At 40.3% G+C, this 19,991-nt stretch overlaps 1 protein-coding gene across 1 annotated transcript; it reads left to right on the top strand.

The window, feature by feature from the left end:
• Positions 1-12,375: 12,375 nt before the first annotated feature.
• Positions 12,376-19,234, top strand: DUSP19 (dual specificity phosphatase 19). Its single transcript, XM_030952407.1, has 4 exons — positions 12,376-12,641; positions 12,717-12,763; positions 14,064-14,216; positions 18,089-19,234. Exons 1-4 carry the CDS (start codon positions 12,422-12,424, stop codon positions 18,308-18,310), a joined length of 642 nt encoding a protein of 213 aa, XP_030808267.1. The 5' UTR covers positions 12,376-12,421; the 3' UTR covers positions 18,311-19,234.
• The last annotated feature ends 757 nt before the right edge of the window (positions 19,235-19,991 follow it).

The following is a 19,991-nucleotide window of genomic DNA, read 5'->3' on the forward strand; positions in this document are numbered from 1 at the left end:
CCCATTTTTAATTTCATGTTCATTATTTTTAGCCATACCATTTTTTAGCCATATTAGATGTTCTAGAAGTTTCAAACAGTAACAACCACAGAATTTGTAATTTGTATATAGCCAAGGAAGTGGAATGATGTCACTGAGCCAGTTAGTGAGTTTATGTGTGTTATCTGAATTATCACTGTAATGTGGTTACACACAGACTTTTAACAAAGCTCTTGGTCAATGTCAATGTATGTACTAAAGCACCCCACAGTTTTGTCACCAATTTTAATGACAGCAGTATTAAGCCCCTGTTGTCATACTACTTTTGCTGCAATTTTATATAGAAACTACAGGAATACAGGTAGATTTTCCAGCAGGAAGATTTATTGCCTATTAAATGTCTGCACCACACATGCAGCATTCACCAATCTAACAGCAAGCATAACATGGAAATTCAAGTTTTGTCAGTAACAGAACAGCTCTTACAGGTGTGGCAAAATGAAATGAACAAGAGTAAGGCTAAGAATTATTTTTAAACACACACAACTTCTATTTGCTCAGTGATTTGTTAATGATTAAGATTTAAACAGCTTTCTATATTTATTCCAAAATACAAGTTTAGGGCAAGAAACAGCACTTCAGATTTCGGTCAAGCTCAGCTCTGGTTCTTTTAAAGTAAATTCTCGGTTCAGTACAGACTTTAATTTGCTAATCACTATAGGGCTTTCACACAGGAATGAAAAGTCATAAAATTATTTGGGTTGGAAGGGACCCTAAAGATCATCATGTTCCAAGCCCCTGCCACGGGCAGCAAACACCTTCCACTAGATGAGGTTGCCCAGAGCTCCATCCACCCTGGCCTTGAACACCCTAGGGATGGGGCATCCACAGCCTCTTTGGGCAGACTGTGTTATTACATTTGTATTTTTAATTTTCCTAGTAAAAAACTGTTATTCCTACTCCTATATCTTTGCCTGAGAGCCCATTAATTTCAAATTTATCATAACTTGGAAGGAGTTTACATTTTCCATTTCAAGGGAGGCTCCCGCCTTCCTTAGCAGACAGCTGGCTTTTCAAACCAAGACAGCTGCAGGGCTTCTGTTAGGCCTTCAAGTTTAACTATCTTTGTGTACCTACAGAGCCTCTTCTGGCAGGCATGCAAAAGCTCCAGGGCTCTGATCTACTTTCTACAGCCTATGGTACACTTCTGTCCTAGATAAATGGGGTAGCATGAGTGGTTACAGTTCTAAATGTACAAAAATAACCTATTAGAGGTTACTTTGTCTTCTCCCTTTCTGTCATGAGAGCCCAGGGGAATAGCAAGTCCCTCTTTAAATACAATAGCTTTTACAATCCATCCATTAAAGACTTAAAAAAAAAAAATCCCTGCCCAAACTTACCTTAAAGAGCAGAAAATTCAAATCAAGGAACATCCAAAGAATGAAGGGGTTTCCCCCATTCTAGGAATCACATTTACCAGTCAGTGGGGATCTTTCTTTAAAACAAGATATTAATACAAGTTAGAGGTTTAACACATGACAAGAGTGCAATGGTAGATTTTTGTAGATAAAATGTGTGTTAAAAACCAAGCTAGTGGAGAAGAATGACATGACTACCACCCAAATTGTCACACCTATGATCAAGCTGGGGAAAAGGATGAAAAACCACTACAGTTTTCTTCCATATTTCCATCTGCAATTTTTTTTCCATTTGACAAAGAAATATGGATTTTTTGAGGGTGTAAAAACCCCTAGTTGTTTCACACAGCACATAAATATACAACTTGTACCAGAGCTGGAATATGATATGACAAAAGTCTATCCCAATATGCTGTGGGAAACCCTGTGTGTGGAGAAAGGTAGAAGGACAGGACAAGGCTGTGAACACTAAGGAGTGTTCAAATAACTACTGCAAATAAGTGCAGCTAAGAACTGAAGTTCAGTGGTTATTAAGATTGCCACAATAAAAAATTGCGTGCAGCCATCAAGGACACAAAATCATGTGGGATGAATCTGCATCTTAACTTTAGCTATTTAAGTAGCCTAGTTTGAGTTCTTCCTTGAAATAAAATGCAGAAAATTTTGCTTTTAGGGAAACCTGATACAGTAATTTTCCTACAGGAAGCATGAGTACTTAAAAAGTACTTGTTTCCTAATGATTTGCTCTCTAGGTAAACAGTGCATGACTTCCTTTGCTGAAGCAGAGGACTAGATATCAATTTCCTTGTATAGATGAATCAAGTAACTTGTATTTTGTGTATTTAAAATTTGTTTTTTCAACATAAGTACTACTGTTAAGAGTTATAAAGCAGAGCGTGAAATAAAGCCACAATTTTAAGGATTTCTAACAGGTAATGAAACCATTAATGAGAAGATCTGTATCAATCATTACCAGTGGATCTCCTTACACAGATTAGTTATATTGCATCTAGAACTTTCCACATACATTTTTTAGTGATGAAATGTTTAGGGTTTTGCTGGTGTTGTTGAAGTTGTTGTTGTAAGGTTTAGCTATTTTTAATTTTTTTAAGGATATTAATAGCATAAATACCTTTTAACATGGTTGAAAAAAGTTTGGCTTATAGGTATAACTAATTTTATATATTTATATATATATATATATCTTCCAGGTTTGTTTTGTTTTCCCTGCAATATTTTTTTGACATTGATCATGAAATTGTTAATGATGAAGCAAGTGCTACTCACACAAAATAATCATGTCTAATCCAGAAAAATCTTCTCCCTTCATAATGTTCGTGTCAAAAGTAGTCTCTTGTTTATCTTGCTGAATTAACAAGGAATTAACAAGGAATGCCATTAGCAAAGTAGCATCAGAGATTTTATCTGCTTCAATTAATGAAGCTCATTGTTTAGAGTTGGACAGAAAACAGCCATTACATCTTATAAAAAATTGTGAAGTTTTAATATTAAGATGAAGCCAAGAACACTCAGTGCTGGTCACAAAGAGTCATTGACTGGTACTCCAAATACTAGATGGCCTTTTTGGTAGGACATTCATCCTGTCAATCAAACTTGAATGGAAATGAAATGGAAATCTTCAACACTTGAGAACTGTTCTTCAATGAGCATTAGGTGATTTTGAAATTGTGGTTAAGAATGTGGCATGGAAAAGGAAGAAAGGACTTGTTTTCACAAGACAGTCCCAAAGGAAAGAAATCTTCCTAATTAAGATGTTAACAAGATAGTAAATCAACTACATCAAATCTATTCATAATGACATTCAAATCTAGTTTTCAACCATTAGTTTAAGTCTAAATGATATACAAGTTTTTTCTAAAGTAAAATCAGAAAACATGGCTACATCATCCTGAGCCTCATTTATGGTCTACATATAGAAATTAACTTCATATAAAATAAAATAATGAATCAATTACTTCAATAAGCAATCAGAATGGAAACTTCTGGCTGCTTTAAAAGTAGTGATAAAGGAGCACTAAAAGCTTAGGAACAGCTTTTAAGTTCAAGCAGAATGCTTCTGTACATTTTTTTCTGAAATATCCAAAGAGAAAATATTATTTAAAAAAACCTGAGCTTTCAGTCTGTCTTATTATTGAAGAAAAAAGAATTAAACACATTAAAGAGACAGTTTAGGTCAACCGGGGTCATTCTTTGACTCTGGAGTATACCACCAAAAAACCAACCAACCAAACAACCAACCAAAAAAAACCAAACTTTTTTTTTTTGAGTGTGCCTATGTGGGTATATTCCATGATGCCCCCTCTTTTTCTAGAAAAGTCTAAATTAGCAGTTTTCTTCTTTTTGAAGCCCTGGTTTTCAAATAATTTCAGCTATCCTTCAAATGTTGATGCATCTGTCTCAGTCCTCATAGCAAAAAAAAAAAACCCAAAAGTACCATTTTCTTTGCTGACACATGTAATACCTCATCAGAAACTTGGATAACATCATTTTCCCCATCCACACTATTTACAAGTTCACTTTACTCTCGCACCTGCAATTTGCATTCTCTCCCACTTAACAGATGTAGCCTCTGGAGTCATGGCTTTATGTAAATAAAATATGATTGCAGGGAATTTAACTTCTTTAGGCTGATCTTACTAATTTTTATTATTCACTTGACCAGAAAGAAAATAAAAACCTAAGAATCTGGGCAGATTAAAAGCCCATCAAGTCCAGTATCCTGTGTCTCTCTATCCTGTGGCCAAAGAATGGAGTGCTGAGGAAGAACATCAGGATGAGCACATAGCACTGCTTCTGCAGAGTGCACTCTCACACCCCAATAGCTGCAACTCAGGGACTTTGTGAGCTAGAAACACTGTCTTGCATTTAATACCTGTTGATCTACTTCTCTTTCATGAATGTGGCAGAAATCTGAACCTGTGCAAACTTTTGGGGTCCTGCAGCAAAGGCTTGCTTAGCTTAACTGTGCCTTGTACACGGGAATTTAACGGAATAACATAGGTCATGTCCTGCCTCAATATTTTGAGAGAAAAATGAAAGTTAGGGCTCTCCTTGTGAGTGGAATGGAGGTTATAAGGCAGCTCTGGGCTGGTTGGGTCAAACTATAGACACAGAAAGAGACAGGGCTTGGAGAGCTTAATTTTCCTTCCCTTCCTTCAGGGAACTGCTTCGAGCACACAAATACCAAGTACAAGGCAATGTTAGTGATATGGTAAGGCAAAAAAGAGTATGAAGAGGAATAGCATTTTCCAGTATTTTTTTTCAGAATGTAGGATTCTGTGTTCATGCATGTTCCACTTCATCTTTACCCTACTTATAGAAGGATCTCTTCATGATGAACAGTAAGAGCAGGTACTACTTACAAGCTTAACTACACTAATCTATAGAATAATTTTCCTACTCTATTTGCTGTTTTATGATCCTGACTAGAATTTATAATGGTTTCCTTCCTGAACTCTGTGAGACAAAAAAACCTTGCTATGCTTCCTGGCACAAATGGTAACATTAATATTTTATTAGGCCTGTGGAAGCTACACATTAACAAAAGCTATACATAAGATGCTACAAGAACTCCGAAATAAAATTTGATTTTTACCTTCTTTCATTTTAATTTTTGAGGCTTGGCATTTGCAGCAACAGAAATTTTTGTGGATTTTTTTAAAGAAGCTCTCCTGTCTTTGAATGACCACTGAAACAAACCTGTAGAGAAAGAGAAAGGTTGTGAGACAGATTAATTGCATTTTTGCAGTAGACTGTTAAAAGCTGGGGTAAAAAAATGGATATTTGAGTATTCTGGCAAAAAAATCCCAACAAATTAAGAGCAGTCATAATAACCACTGAAAAACCATAATCTTTTCCTTCATATCTGCCACCTAAAATAGAGAAAGAAAACCACATTTCATGTTTCAAAGGACTTAAAAGCATTACAGAAACTCACATTAACATCCCTCAAAAAGAGCTCAGATTTTCTTATTTCATTTTGAGAGTCCTGACTCTCAAAGGCCTTTTTCAGGTTTAAGTGCAAGGCTAATTTCTCTTAAGTTGGTTTTTCTGAAGTGAAGGTATACATAAAAGGAAATAACACACAAATGGTAGAGAAAAAATGCCTTAGTGACTGATGGTCTGTGCTAACTGCATAGTTACTCATCACTTCTTTGCAGAGCAACCAGCCTGAATAGAAGGTGTTTCATACACATGCATTTTTGTTAAAAAGTTATTGTAGTCTCTTGATATTGCTCCTTTCCCTGATTAACTTTGCCTAACTCCTACTGAGCTGACAGACTTGGTTTTACACCAAGCTACATGAACAACATATATATATGTGTGTGTGTGTATGTGTATATATCTTTGTCTACTTTTGCTAACACATGACTGCAGAGAAGCAAGTTCAAATCCACCCGGAGAACAGAAACCTGGGCACAAATGGGAGTGACATTCAAATCCTACTTATGTAACACAGTCACAAGTACTGCCAGATCTTCCTCATACCAGTCCCCAGGGGTACTCCCTTTGGCTACTAAATATTTCAGTCCCTGTTCCTCGGTGCTCTTCATTAAGTACAATCCCTGACACACATCTTTAGATCAGTGAACCTGTCTGCTCATTCATATGGATTGCTCACAAAGTGTGGTGACAGCAGAGAGGAATGCCCTGGTGTTTGTAGGGCCATGCCTTTGGCCTTGGGCATGACTTTGCTTCTGGGGAGATTTCCCTGCAGCAATTTAACAAGATATGCCAGTGGAAACACCACTGGCTCAGCATAGCTCCACAGAAACCAGCAAATTATGCTGCTTGAAATAAAATATTAAACAAGGAGCAGCTGCCTACCCTTCAGGCCAGGGATAAAAGGCAGTGTTTGAAAAAGGTTCGCAGACTTAATAATATTATTAAGAGGAATCATTGGGCCTCTGTTTGCCATCTTTAGCAGTCTGGACTGGGCTTCCATATTACACCTTATCAGAGTTAGATCACCAACTCAGTCCCCTAAACTCCAAAGAGCTGAGGAACTGGCTGTGTTTCTGGGCTTGACCATGATGCATCCTCTGTTCTTACCTAACACACTGCATAGATAAAGCTGGTCAAGAAGGATGCAGCATACATAGCAGCATGGCTTTAATGGATGCTTTGATTTGTATGCCAAAGGAATATAGGAAGAAATTATATGTAAATGTGTGCTTAGGATATATACTTCCCCTTACAGTGGAAAGTCCTCTGCAGCAGTACAGTTATGAAGAAACAAAGCACAAAAATACGTACAGATGACTCCCAGCACCTCTGGCTTCACCCTATTCCCACACAAGTAACTGCACTTTGTGTGGCCAATAGGGTCTAGCACTTCCAATGTGTTACAAACTGACAGATGCAGAAATACAGAACAAAAACTAACACCTTCCAGCAAAGCTTGGCTCACTAACAACCAGGTCACAGTATGTGTGTAACTGCAGCACTTTGGGGAGGAATGACCTGTTAGCTCTCTGTACACAGCCTTCAACATGGTCCTGCTTCCCATTTAGTCCAACTACTACAGCAACACATTTAAAATGCTATATACCTAATCTGCCCCTGCCTTCACCCCTTAATCCTGCCATCCTAGGAAAAACCCCCAAAAGCCACAGTAACTGGCAAACTTAAAATTCCTTAGGCTTTCACAATTGACCTCAGCAATTAACTCAGTACACAAAACTGAGAAACCTTGTGGACTTTTCAATCTTCACTATATTAAGTTCTGAAAGAGGCTTTAATAATTCATTCTTCCTCATAAAATAACATTTCAAGATTTTGTCTGAACTTCACTAGCTTTTTAAAGTCTCATTTTCCAGTCAGGATTCCACTTATAATAGATCTTCCAGGCATGTTATTGGATATGAGAGCAAAGGAGTTAATACCTGCATCCTCATTCAGGATGTGGGACAAAGGCACACAACCAGGCTGGAAAAGAGGACCAATCACTCACCATCAGCATTGCTGAGACTCTATTTTTCTTCCAAAATATTCCTTCCCTACTAGATACTGGCAAGCCTAAAGGAGGAAAAACAGACTGATGAGAAGAAAGAAGTGGTTGTCTCTCAGCCAAAACCTCTCCACATGAAGGAAATGGCATGGAGCAGAAATATATGCCACTGAAGGGAAATGGGAGCAGGTCATAGTACATGGCAGGATGGCTGGAGTATCTTACCCTATTGTTCAGGGTGTGAATTATGCTGAGCTTGTGACTCCTAACTGCTTCAGAAAGGGAAAAGCCAGCAGGAGTTTGTCACAGCACATGTCACAGCACATACAGCAGTTGAGACAGCCACCGTACACAGAGAATCACCACACAATTTCAGAAAGCTTCAACCCATACAGAATAACACCTTACCACCTCAGAAGGCTGCAAGCATCTCCCCTTCTTGTTCCTCAGCCCAGCCTTTTATCCCCTCCTGTTGATGCACTGCACCTGTGTGCCCTCTGTTCCCTTTGGTGGTTGGTCAGTGCCCCTGGGCACTCCATGGCTGTTCCCTTCAATAGCATTCACCTGTCCTGCACAGCTGTGCCCATTGGGGATGAGGCTGGGCCCAGCCCCACTCCCAGTCATCACAATCTGTGTACCTACAGGAGTAGGCATCATGTCTTGACAGCTTTGCAAAGCTGAAACCAAGATTCTGCTCCAGCTAAGGGTCTCCAGGTTGCGTAGGAGACGGCATACTGTAATGCATGAAGCACGTACACTCAGAAGGGTTTAAGTGTGTTTTGGCACAAATGGTGGTGAAATAGTCCCCCTGCAGGAGCCTACTCCCTCCCAAGTCATCATGGACAGGAGCTGCCTGTCCCAAGGGGTCCATGTACCACAAAGTGCTTTGATAAAAGTCTGACATATGCACTGCAATTTAAGCTTTAAATTACACTTTGCACTTGTGTCAAGTATGAGATCAACTCTCCTGAATACCATCATCCCCAAATAGCAAAATGCACTTCCAAAAAGGCTTATTAGAACTTCATACAATGGCATTATTATTTCCCTCTCTCTGTTTTAAATACCTCCTCATGCATTTCACTGTCACACTTGCATTTCTCATCACCACGCTACATTCATGATTCACAGTCATCCAGTCACCAACTGGTGCACAGAGTTATTTCCAACTTCTCTGTTATTTTCAACCACAGAACACAGAGTCTGAAGCAGAGGCATTATTAGAGTTAGATATTAGCTCACAATAGTTTGATTTTCTCCCCTATTTCTCCTACTCTTCAAAGTCATCTGGTAAATGCAGGTTGAAAGGTGATGTAATTAGTGTATTAATTAGGGTTCAGTTCTCCACTTAGCTTGTAAATTACAACCTAAGAATCAACTGTCAATTTTCAGTGCCTTTTACAATCTAGCTCAACCCTCTGGCATATGCATCTTTCAGAGAGCAAGGCTGGTTTTTCAAAGTCAGCTATCTGGAATGTCTGGTTATCACTTTTCAGATGGAAGCCAGCTCTTTTGCATCAATAAGTACAGGCAGTACCTAGACAAAAATAATAGTGGAAGGAAATAGATACAGTGATGTGCTGCCTTATGAGCTCTTTGAATATGTACAAGCTGCTTTTTGTAATAATTAGTAATTACAGTACACATTTCTTACTGTATACCCATAGAACGGGTTCTGCTGAATTTCTTGAGAGACAAAACAGAAGAATCATAACATTAAAAATGACTTTACTGCATTTGCATTGATACGTAGCTTATTCAAAACCTGAAGATCCAGAAATACCATAAATACTTTCAGCCAAGGAAGCAGAGAAAGCATCCAGCTCCTGCCACACCTTTAAAGAAATCTTCTACTCTCAGCAAAACATGCAAGATGAATAGAGGAAATCATCTGTGAACTGAAATCCCAGTTTAAAACTCTAATTCACAATTATCTTCCATCCTGTAATGAACAGTATTAACATCTGGACATCATCATGTCAAAGCAGAAAATGCCTGCCTTTATAAGAAATAGCATCTCTGAATATTCAAGCTATATCAAATGCTTATGACACGAGTGGACACACTAAATAATAAGATAATAATTCTGCATATAAACATCTTCAGCGTGTTTGGATTTCAGAGAGAAAAGAGCAGCACAGATTTTTTTTGTCCAGTAGGGACCCCTGGTGTTTAAGGCAGCTATAACAAGGATCAACATCCCTAGCAGAAAATGAATTTATTACTGTGGAGTCAGCTGCCTTTCTGCATCCACACCTATTGCATTTTCCTCCTTTGAGATCAAGGAACAATACCTAGCTGTATTATTAAGTTCAATTGCAAGTGTCTTACAGATTTTTCTTAGTCTTGCAAAAGCTTACACAGCACACCCCATACTCATATGGACAGGAAGCTGGCTGCAAAGCACCTGGTTATTCTAAGGGGAGGATGCTGGGGCTTGTCTGCAAGCAAATTTTACTAAGGCTTGCAAATTTCCTGACACAAGGCTGAATCACCCCAAACTGGGCCAAGAGATGCTTCTGAGACAAAGTCCAAGAAATTGGTATTTGCTCTATTCAGTGCACTGGGTGGTGGAGATCACTGGTCCTAACAGTGCACACCTGGGCACACAGCAAATCACAATATATGGATACATTCATAGTTTTCCTTAGAAAAGGTTTTTCTAAGAAAAAAACTATTCTTAATTAGAATATTTCTTAATTACAATACACTATAAGCGTTTCTTGGTCTATCAGCTTTTGCTGCACTATGTTGTAAATGCCCTAAAGTTAATAACCTAGAATTACCCCTTGTGGGTCTTACTACAATGCATCTTTGATAGTTCTATTTCTCCAAAGTATCTAGTATTATTTGTAAGGCCACTCTTTGAAACTTGTTTCTAGTTCTATTTCTCTCTTAACAATGTCTGTCCTATTCCATGGCATTTCTAAGTCAGCATTTCTTATCTCCAGGTTTGCATACAGATGCACACTGTGTGAGAATTTTCTATAAATCCATTTTCCACAGTTATGCAAATCCTTTCCTAAAACTCATCACTATCATTAACATACATGAGGTGCAGGTGCAGTGCATCCTGACGGTGGCACTGAGGAAGGCTCCGTGTCTTCCTCAGAGGTCTCCTGATGAAGGCTGGATGTCTTCATCACTGTGCCCCTTTTCACCTTTCTCCTTTAGGCATGTGCAGTCTCTTGTTAGCTGTTTTATTGATTTCCTCACTGGAAAAACTTGCTTGAAACTTGCTTGCAAGGTTTTAGCAAGTTTTGGCCTTCATTTTTTGCAAGTATTGTTCCCTATTTCTGGCCAAGTTTCATCTAGCTTCTACATTGGTTACAATGCTTCTTGTTCTTGCCCAAGTATGCCTGGGCATGATGCTTTTAACCCTTTCAAAGCTCTCTGTATTCTTGCAAGATACCCTAATATCCTTGTCTTTCACAGAGGCAGCTACAGAGAGCCAATACAGCTTGAAAACAGCCATGAAATTCTATGTAATTTCTGGCTTGGGCCACAGACCTAAAGCTCTCCATCACTTCCTTCGTGGTCAACTTCATCAAAATAACTGATAAGACATTAACAAAGAACAAATTAATCAACTTCTGCATCATTATTGTTTTAAGATAACTGCTATGAAGCACAGTCCACTTGTAGCCATGGGGAGCAAAGACCCTATACCTCTGAATGAGATCCCTTTATTGCCAGAAATCAACCCCTGTTTATGCTCTTAATTTCCACCAGACACAACCCAAACCAAACAGAGGCCTAACAGAACTGAACAGAAAGAGGGAACCTGTTGGCTGGCTCAGCTGCAGTGCTGCTGTCCACATATCCTACCACCCCATCAGCTGCAGATAGTGTGTGGGTACTCTGCCTTTTTTAGATTACCTTGATTTTATATCTCATTCCTGTTAGAAAACTGCCTCTGGCATTCCCAGAAATAACTCATGCTCTTGCAGTTCCTAACAGCATTCTCTGCTTCTCGAATTGCCAAGGCATTTGTAGACCTCTTTACATGGCTGCCTTTGGTCTGTGCTGCATTCTGGGGCACTACCAGGAGGATCTTCTCAGAGTCATGATATCCCTCCAGGATAAGTTTGAGGAATAATACAAGAGGAGAAGTACTGTAGTAGTATCTTCTTATTCTATAAGCAAGCACAGAGGATTGTTAGCAAACTGAAATGTATTTCTGGCAGGATTTAAGTTAAGAGTATTAGCATCTCACTTCACATACGAAAGTTTCACACACTTATGTAAGCTTCCACTATCTGAAGTGACCTACAAGGAAGAGGAGTCTTCACCACGAACCTCAGTGATAGGACAAGAACAGGTTCAAAATGAAAGAGGGGAAATGGATATCTGGAAGAAATTCTTTACTGTGGGCTGGCTCGGCCCTGGAACAGGTTACCCAGAGAAGCTGCGGATTCCCCATCTCTGGAAGCGCTGAAAGCCAAGATGGGGCTTGGAACAACCTGGTCTAATGCAAGGTGTCCATGCACACGGCAGGGGGCTTGGAATAAGATGGTCTTTAAGGTCCCTTCCAACTCAAACCACGCTGTGATTCTCTGACTATGTACCAGCGGTGGAACATTGCAAATGGTACACTACAGAGAATACAAAAAAACACGGGCATTAAGTCATTTGGGAATAAGGGAAGCAGCCTCACCTTGTCTCCCTTTTCTTCATTTTGCATCTTTGGTAAACATAAGAAACTGATTTTCTTTAGTCTTTGGTCACTAGTCAAATGACTGCGAGGAATAAAATAAACCCTATATATATATATTTAACTCTCATATTTCCCATTTAGCTCTTTCCGATGTTTTCCCACGCTTCCCGACAAGCAGGTCCCACTTAGAGCCAGACAGGCGCTGCTGCATGGCCTGCAAAGATGCCTTTTCTATTTAAAGGCTCCTTCAGTTACGACAGGACGGCCCGGGGGGGCCGAGGCACCCGAGGCACCGCGGTACCGCCCCCGGGGCCGCGTCACGGGCGGCGCGGCGCGGCGCGGCACGGCACGGCACGGCACGGCACGGCACGGCGCGGCACTGCCGGCAGTCGCGCCATGCACTCCCTCGCCCAGGAGATCCGCAGCTTCTCCAGGGCCAACCTGCGGAAGCAGCGCACCCGCGTCACGACGCTGACCGGCCGCAGGATCGTCGAGACGTGGCGCGGCGCCTGCCTGCACATGGAGGAGGAGGAGGAGGCGGCGCCCGGCGGCGGCTTCGTGCAGGACCTGAGCGCTGACCTGCAGGTCGGAGTGGTGAAGCCCTGGCTGCTGCTGGGTGAGTGCGCTGGGACAGGGGGGCGCGGCGCTCCAGCTCGGCGCAGCTACGGGCACGCTCTGTCTCTCTCCGCAGGGTCGCAGGATGCTGCTCACGACCTGGAGACGATGAGGAAATACAAGGTAGCGTTTCGTGGGCGTACAGAGGCATCTCGCATCATGCGCGCAGCGCGTTTCTCCTGTAAATTAAAAATTCTGAAATATCCTCTAGCGAATCTCAGGAAAAATGTATTCCACTTGCATTTTCAAGAGGCTGCTCCGTTTGCAGGTGGATGGGTTTCTGTTGGCTTCACGAGAAGCTGAAATGCTTTCAGAGCATCCCAGAACCTGCCAAGGGACTTCTGGAGATTATCTAGTCCAAACCCCCTGCCAAGGCAGGGTCACCCAGAGCACGTGACACAGGGACGTGTCCAGGTGGGTTTGGAATGTCTCCAGACAGGGAGACCCTGTGACCTTCCTGGGCACCTGGTCCAGTGCTTGGCCACCCTCAATCTAAAGAAGTCCTTCCTCATGCTGAGGTGGAACTTCTTACGTTTTGGCTTATGGCAATTGCTCGGCATCCTGTTGCTAGGTACCACTGAAAAGAATCTTGTTTCCTTGCAAGAGTGATGATTGTTTAGAACCGTTTAATGGAACAGATTCCTACATTGCAATAGGCATTTCCATTTCAGACACTAAGCAGCACCATTCCCCCTTGCCTTATGTGGATTGATGAAACTAGAAAAACAAAGCAGCTTCTCTAAGTCTGTCCCACAATTTTGTCTTTTTACTCTTCTCTGTTGTAGTAATGGGGTGATAAAGCCTTTGGACAGTGGTGGTTGTGCAGGACAGGGCATGCACCAGGTTGGCATCTGGTGCCATCTAAATGTCATTTTACTGTAACTTTAACTAATCCACAACCTGGTTGTAGCCTGGACAGAGCAGAGATGGCAGGAGGCCAGAGGTGGTGTCGCCTGCCAAGAACAGATGTAGTTGTAGGATGCTGAAATCCTCTTGCTTCAGCAAATGTTTCTGGTCACTCACCAGAAGGAACATTAAGCTGATGGGTTAGAGCAGGCTTCAAATTTGGGTGATTGTTGGGTGCTCTGTGCTCTCATTCCTATTGCTTTCTCTTTTATTTTCCAACCTTGTGATGAAAACTCCCTTTTCTGTTGAAATCCATTTTTTAGTCTGTGTTTGAGCACTGATCATTTCCTCTCAGAAAAACCCTGAGATTTATCACAGTATATTTTACCACACTTCAAAACTTTGCTTGGAGAAAAGCATACCATAGACAACATATGTATATAAAACTGAACATTGATTGCATCAGTGTAAGGTAGAGTCTGTGTATGCCTAAAGATTAATTCACCTTTGTTACTGCTCATTTTGCTTGCTATCTTCAGAAAATGCCTTTTTCTTTTCTTTTCTTTTTTTGACTTAGGTCACTCACGTTCTAAATGTGGCATATGGAGTCGAAAATGCCTTCCTCGATGACTTTATATACAAGACCATTTCCATTCTGGATCTCCCAGAAACTGATATTACCTCCTATTTCCCTGAATGTTTTGAGTTTATTGAGAAAGCCAGGATCCAGGTACAGTCTATCAATAATTAATGTTAGTAGTTATCCTGTGTAGATTATTTATAACACTACATAAGAAATAAAGCAGCTTCTTTTATTAAAAGAAAATATGGCACCAAATAAATAGTTTTGCCATTGTCTTTTTAAATTTTAAATATAAAATCCAAGTTATTTCTAAGCATTCCTAGAGACATGGCACTGCTGATAATCCTCATTCCCTCCAGCACTGCTTTTTCAGAATGACTGTTGTGCATTTTAGAGAAATGCATCTTTAAAATAGTTGGACGAGGGCTTGAGATTACACAACTGCATCCTAAATCCAAGTCACTATCCCTAATAGAAGGAAATGAAGAACATTTTTTTCTCCATTGGGGATGTTGTTTTGGATAAGAAACCAGCCTGGATTAATAGCAAGAAACAGGATTTTTACTGTGTGGTTTATCATCAGCTGTTCACCATCCTTGTGCTTTTCATTATGGAATCATTGAATGGTTTGGGTTGGAAGAGACCTTAAAGATTATCTAGCTCCAACCCCCTGCCATGGGCAGGGACACCTCCCACAAGACCAGGTTGCTCCAAGAAGATACTATGAATCCACATACATACCAAGAATATCAGAATGTGTTAGTAGTCTTGGAGCCAAAAGTGATTTAACTGCTCACAAAATCCTGAAAGGATGTGACGTAGAAAAAAACCTGAAAAACCTTTTTGGGGCTGCTTGGCAGAGTTATCTGTAGCCCAACTCAGAGCTGTTAAATTCGGGCTTAGTGTGTAATTTACAACAGCCATTGTTTTGGTATCTGAAGTATAGCTCAACAACCAAACATTGCTGGGTGTTATTTTACCATATCTATCAGTTTCATTGTTTATGTAGATTGTGATAAAAGATGATCTTGCCCCAGTTTTCTTTGTCTCAGTGTTCTTTCCTTCTCTCATTTATAATTTACAAGCTATGTGATAACGTATTATCACTCAATTACCTTTTCAAGGTTTCTAATTACAGTTTCCAGTTCATTTCTAAATGAGAGTTGCCATTCACAACTGCACAATTTTGCTTTCTGCCTCTGGTGTTTATATCTCAGTTACTATTTTGTAGGTAAGGAGTTTACAGGAAAACTTTTACGACAACATTAGTAGTTTTCTGATGGAAGAGGTGGATGAAAGAGAAGGTAATTGGTGGAATAGTTCTCCAGGATCAGTTCAAAAAGCACATGACAGTGGTATACAGAGACAGATCTCTAGGTGGTTTAAATTACTTTATTTCCTTTGTCAAAATAGTATCAAAAGAGCTTATGATAAATTATGTCAAGAAGTGTTCTTCTGTTTAAGTAACCACAGAGACACTACTGTTTCATCTCCTAAAATGGGGGAGGAAGAGATGTTCACTGGTGAGAGAACATGATATATGAGAAATTATTTCTAGAACATGGTTAACTCCATGAAGGAAGTGTGAGAGCATGTGAGTTTGAGGATGCAAGTGAAGGCTGCACTGTTCTGTAAGTTATTGCCAGCTGGCTACTTGTAACAGGATTCACTTTTCTAAAACTGTAATGGCTCAAGTCTCTAGACACCATGGTACAAATTCTGATACTGATCAGAGCTCAACTTTTCTTCTAGGCTCCAGCTTGGCAGGCAGGTTTTCCACGACATGTTCAGTGACCCATGTCAAGTCATAATACTCTGAATGAGGGATACTTCTTTTTAATGTTTAATATCTAATAATAAAACTTCTGAAATCTTGTGTTTCCAAAGAGAAAATCTTTCCTTATTCATGAACATCAGTCCTTATTGCTCCCCCTGTCTTTCCTAAGGAAAAGGCCTCAGTTCACTGCAAAGTAAAATGGATCTATAAGGAATTACATTAACCATCTACTTAACAAAAAGCTTTATGCTTCTTTTAAATTTCTTCCTTGATGAGGCTTTTTGCCCACTGTGCAGAACCATTGTATAATCACCTTTTCTGTTGGTGGAAGGTGATTTTGTTTCTCTCTCCATAAAAACTAAAAAAAACCCCAACTTGGTCTTGAATCTTACATCATTCTTGCAAGTCCACAGACCATTTCAGAGTATCAGCATCAGAGCAAGGAGTTCTTGGTAAATAGAGATGAATTTCCTGTTTGCCATCTGTTCCTCACTTTTATTCTGTATTCACAGCTAATACAAAATTAGTTAAGAATGACATGCCAAATTCTTTTTTGTATGAACTGTAAACAATGGACTTCAGCAAGGAAATATAAACATTCTCAGTACTAAAGTTGGCTTCATATTATGGCCCAGATTCATTCATGTTCAATTATTTTCAGGATTAGTGAGTATCACTGCATAATTTTTGGCAGTGTAAAACAAAAAGACACATCAGACTTAAATGTGAAAGAGGGAAATAAAGATGAACTGTACAAAGGAAAAGAAGAAAAGAGAGCAATTTCCAGCAGGCAGTGCACAGGAGGTGTGATTTCCATTGCAAGGAAGGCTGGTATTGTTATTTGCTGTGCTGGGATACAGGAGCTTAGACTCTGTTCCTAGCTCTGTCATAATGTTGCGTCTCATTCTTCTAGTCTCAGCTTGGAATTTCTCCAACAAGGATAATAATACTCCATTTCATACCTCTTTGTCTTGCTATTTAAACTGGAAGATTTTTGGAGCAGGAACCATTTTCTGGTCTGTTTGTCTGTTAAAATACCAGATAATTGTACCTCTTAAATCTGTAACATAAACTATTAAGTTCCTGGAAAGGAACCCTGGTGCTTAAAAGACCTTTTTGTCTCTGGATAAAATTGCCATTAAGTAACTTGTGCCTGTTCAGGGCAGACAGAAGAGGCTGTTTAAAACTAGAATAATTTTGCTGAGCCTCAAGTATCTGAGCACATCATATAATGTTTCAGTATTTTCATTCCGAATATGGAAGTGCTGAGATTTTGGTGGTTTCTTTTTGAGTCAAAGGGGCTTTTCCAGGTCACAGTCTGACATACAAACATGGCAGCATCACAAAGCCTAGGCCTTGCAAACATTGCTTAAGACATGCTAGATTGTCTAGCAGTCATTGTATTAATTTGGGCTTGTTATTTCTTAACAAAACTTGCAGTGTCTAATAAGACCCATTCAGCTGTCTCAAAGGTTGTGAGGGAAATGTTTAAGTAGGATAAAACCCATTCATTTTATATATAATTCAGGATAAGCCTGAATTCAAACCTCAGAAAAAGCATTTGTGAGTTTATGGGAGGTTGAGTAGTTTTGGATTTTGCACCCTAGTTGCCAGTTAAGGGGCCTTAGTTGTACCAGTGGTGTGGTGGGAAGGGAGAGATCTGTTGCAAATCACTCGAGGTCTTTCCTAATTTTTCTGTTCCTGTGCATGATCCCTGTTACCCAGAGTCTTCCCTGCAGAGTACATAAGAAACATGTAACTGGGACTACAAGATGTTCTAAAATCTGCCTCTGTGCCCAGCTCTTTGCTGCCTTGCTATGTCTTTAACCTTTAACAAGATACTGTCATGTTCCTTTCCATATTGCAAATAAAATCTATTTCAAAATTGGCACCCAATTAGATCAGATACTTCAGTATCCCAGGTGTCTCTGGTTTGGTTTTTACATTAACAGGTTACTGTAAGGCCTCAGGAAGAAAGAAAAGCTATGTGTTTTAGTTCTGTGGTATGAATTAAGTTTGACAAATTTGGTAATAATAAAGCATTTTTGGGTAGAAAAATACTTAATTTCATGCTTATATCATCCTTTGTTTGGACTTACTTATATGTGTAAATATTTACTTTGAGCTCAGCAAGGAGCTTACAACAAGTCTTACAATAATTTTATATAAAGTTTCTTACACTTGTAATCTGCCTAATGAATATCCTTATGTTAATAATTTACATTTCATTTCTTTCTTGGAGGACGGTGTGGTGCTGGTTCACTGTAATGCAGGAGTCTCCCGTGCAGCAGCTGTAGTCATTGGTTTTCTAATGAATTCAGAAAGACTGAGCTTTGCCAGAGCCTTTTCCTTGGTGAAAAATGCGAGGCCTGCAGCTTGTCCAAATCCTGGCTTCATGGAGCAGCTCCACAAGTACCAAGAACAGATTTTAAAGGCAAATGGAAGCATAAACAATCATGACTGATCCAAAGGGAGAAGTGAAATTATCTGTTTTGACTATACAGGAAGAGATGTTGGATGTACTTTAATCTGTCATTTTGAAATCCACTTTCACATGTGCATTTTCAAGTCTTTATGTATTTTTTTCTTACCCTCCTTTGACCTTGTTTTTTCCAACATGTCATCACAAAAAGCCAAATGGTGTTGTACTGACTTCAGAGAGGTTTTGCCTAAAACCAGAGCACTAATAAAAAGATACAGCTCAGTTTTCCTTAAAATATTAGAAAACAATAGAATGATGGTTTGTTTACTGAACCATCAGAAAATGCAGGTAATAGAGAAAGGAAGTAAAATAACGGAGGTAAGTTGCTTTCTTTCCAAATCTGTGCATTCCTAGTTGGTTGTAAAATCAAGATAATAAAATGTTCATATAATGAAGTACCTTGATATTGGATTTTAAAATTATATTGCAACTATAGATGATATTACTGAATTTTGTGGGCTAGACAGCCTTTTTTTTTTAATTAAAACTATGGTCTTTTGAGGATGCTCAAAATGCATAGGATGCTTTAGTGCTTCGTTTATTTCTATTGTTTCTCATCTAGTAGTGATTTGAAGTGCACTAACATAAGTCCATGTTTTTTTCTGTACATCATTTCAGTAGGGATACAAAAAATGTTAATAATGATCTGTCTCTGCTTATACTACTATCTTTTCTTACATCTGGTGCTGTCCCCTCACTCCATTCCACATCATATGTAAAGAACAGACATCATAGGGTGTGTAATTTTGATCTTCCTGAGAGATCCCAGGCTGAAATTACTGTCTTAATATGCTTTTAAAAAATACCGACAAGATTTTAATAGTATTTTGTGGCCTTCGTGCCAGCTCTTAATGATTTGATATATTAATATGCAACAAAATAAAGAGAACACTGTGTTTGGATAAATTGTGTGCTAAAGTGATTGTAAAGGTTTGGTTTCAAGATTGGTGTTCTGTCCTGATACCAGTAGTCTGAACTGTAGCACATCGTTGTGTTTGAACCAAGACCTCTCTCGTTCTCAGCGTGAATTGCTCAAGAGCAGGAATTTGTAGGAGCAATTGTAGTGACAGGACAAGGGGGAATGAATGGATTCAAAGAGAGGGAGTAGCTTGAGATTAGATTATTTACCCTGAGGGTGGGCAGGCCCTGGCACAGGCTGCCCAGAGAAGCTGTGGCTGCCCCATCCCTGAAGTGCCCAAGGCCAGGTTGGACAGGGCTAACAGGGATAGTGGAAAGTGTCTTTGCCCACGGCAGCGGGTGGAGCTGGATGAGCTTTAAGATCCCTTCGAAGCCAACCCATTCCATGATTCTACGCTAAACGTTAATGCGGGGATCAGGCAACCCCGCTGCATCTGCCCGCTGTCCGTGGTCAGTGACCCCCGTGTCCCCGGGGGAGCAGCTCACTGCCTTGTCCCGGCAGCCTGGCACTGACTGACACCCTTTCCCTGGGGCAGGCAGAGTGGGGAAGCCGCTCCGAGTTCCCAGCCCGCGGGAGCAGCCCAGGAGCAGCCCTTGGTAACAGCGACCGCGGTTCCCTCAGCTCCGTTCGCGACCCGCCCGTCCCTGAGGGACCGTTTGCCAGGGAGCCGTGCGGGGACCGGCCGGCACAAGCCGATGCCGAGCCCCGACACCCTCACCCCATGACGGGGCTCGGGCCGCCCCG

Source organism: Camarhynchus parvulus, chromosome 7 (genome assembly GCF_901933205.1).
Source record: "Camarhynchus parvulus chromosome 7, STF_HiC, whole genome shotgun sequence".
NCBI lineage: Eukaryota > Metazoa > Chordata > Aves > Passeriformes > Thraupidae > Camarhynchus > Camarhynchus parvulus.

What these genes read in the sequence shown, in the direction of transcription:
- DUSP19 (XM_030952407.1), top strand. Translation starts at nt 12,422, where the DNA reads ATGCACTCCCTCGCCCAGGAGATCCGCAGCTTCTCCAGGGCCAACCTG. An exon ending in GAAGCCCTGGCTGCTGCTGG is followed by an intron (nt 12,642 to 12,716) that starts GTGAGTGCGCTG and finishes CTCTCTCCGCAG; the next exon opens with GGTCGCAGGATGCTGCTCAC. An exon ending in TTGAGAAAGCCAGGATCCAG is followed by an intron (nt 14,217 to 18,088) that starts GTACAGTCTATC and finishes TCTTTCTTGGAG; the next exon opens with GACGGTGTGGTGCTGGTTCA.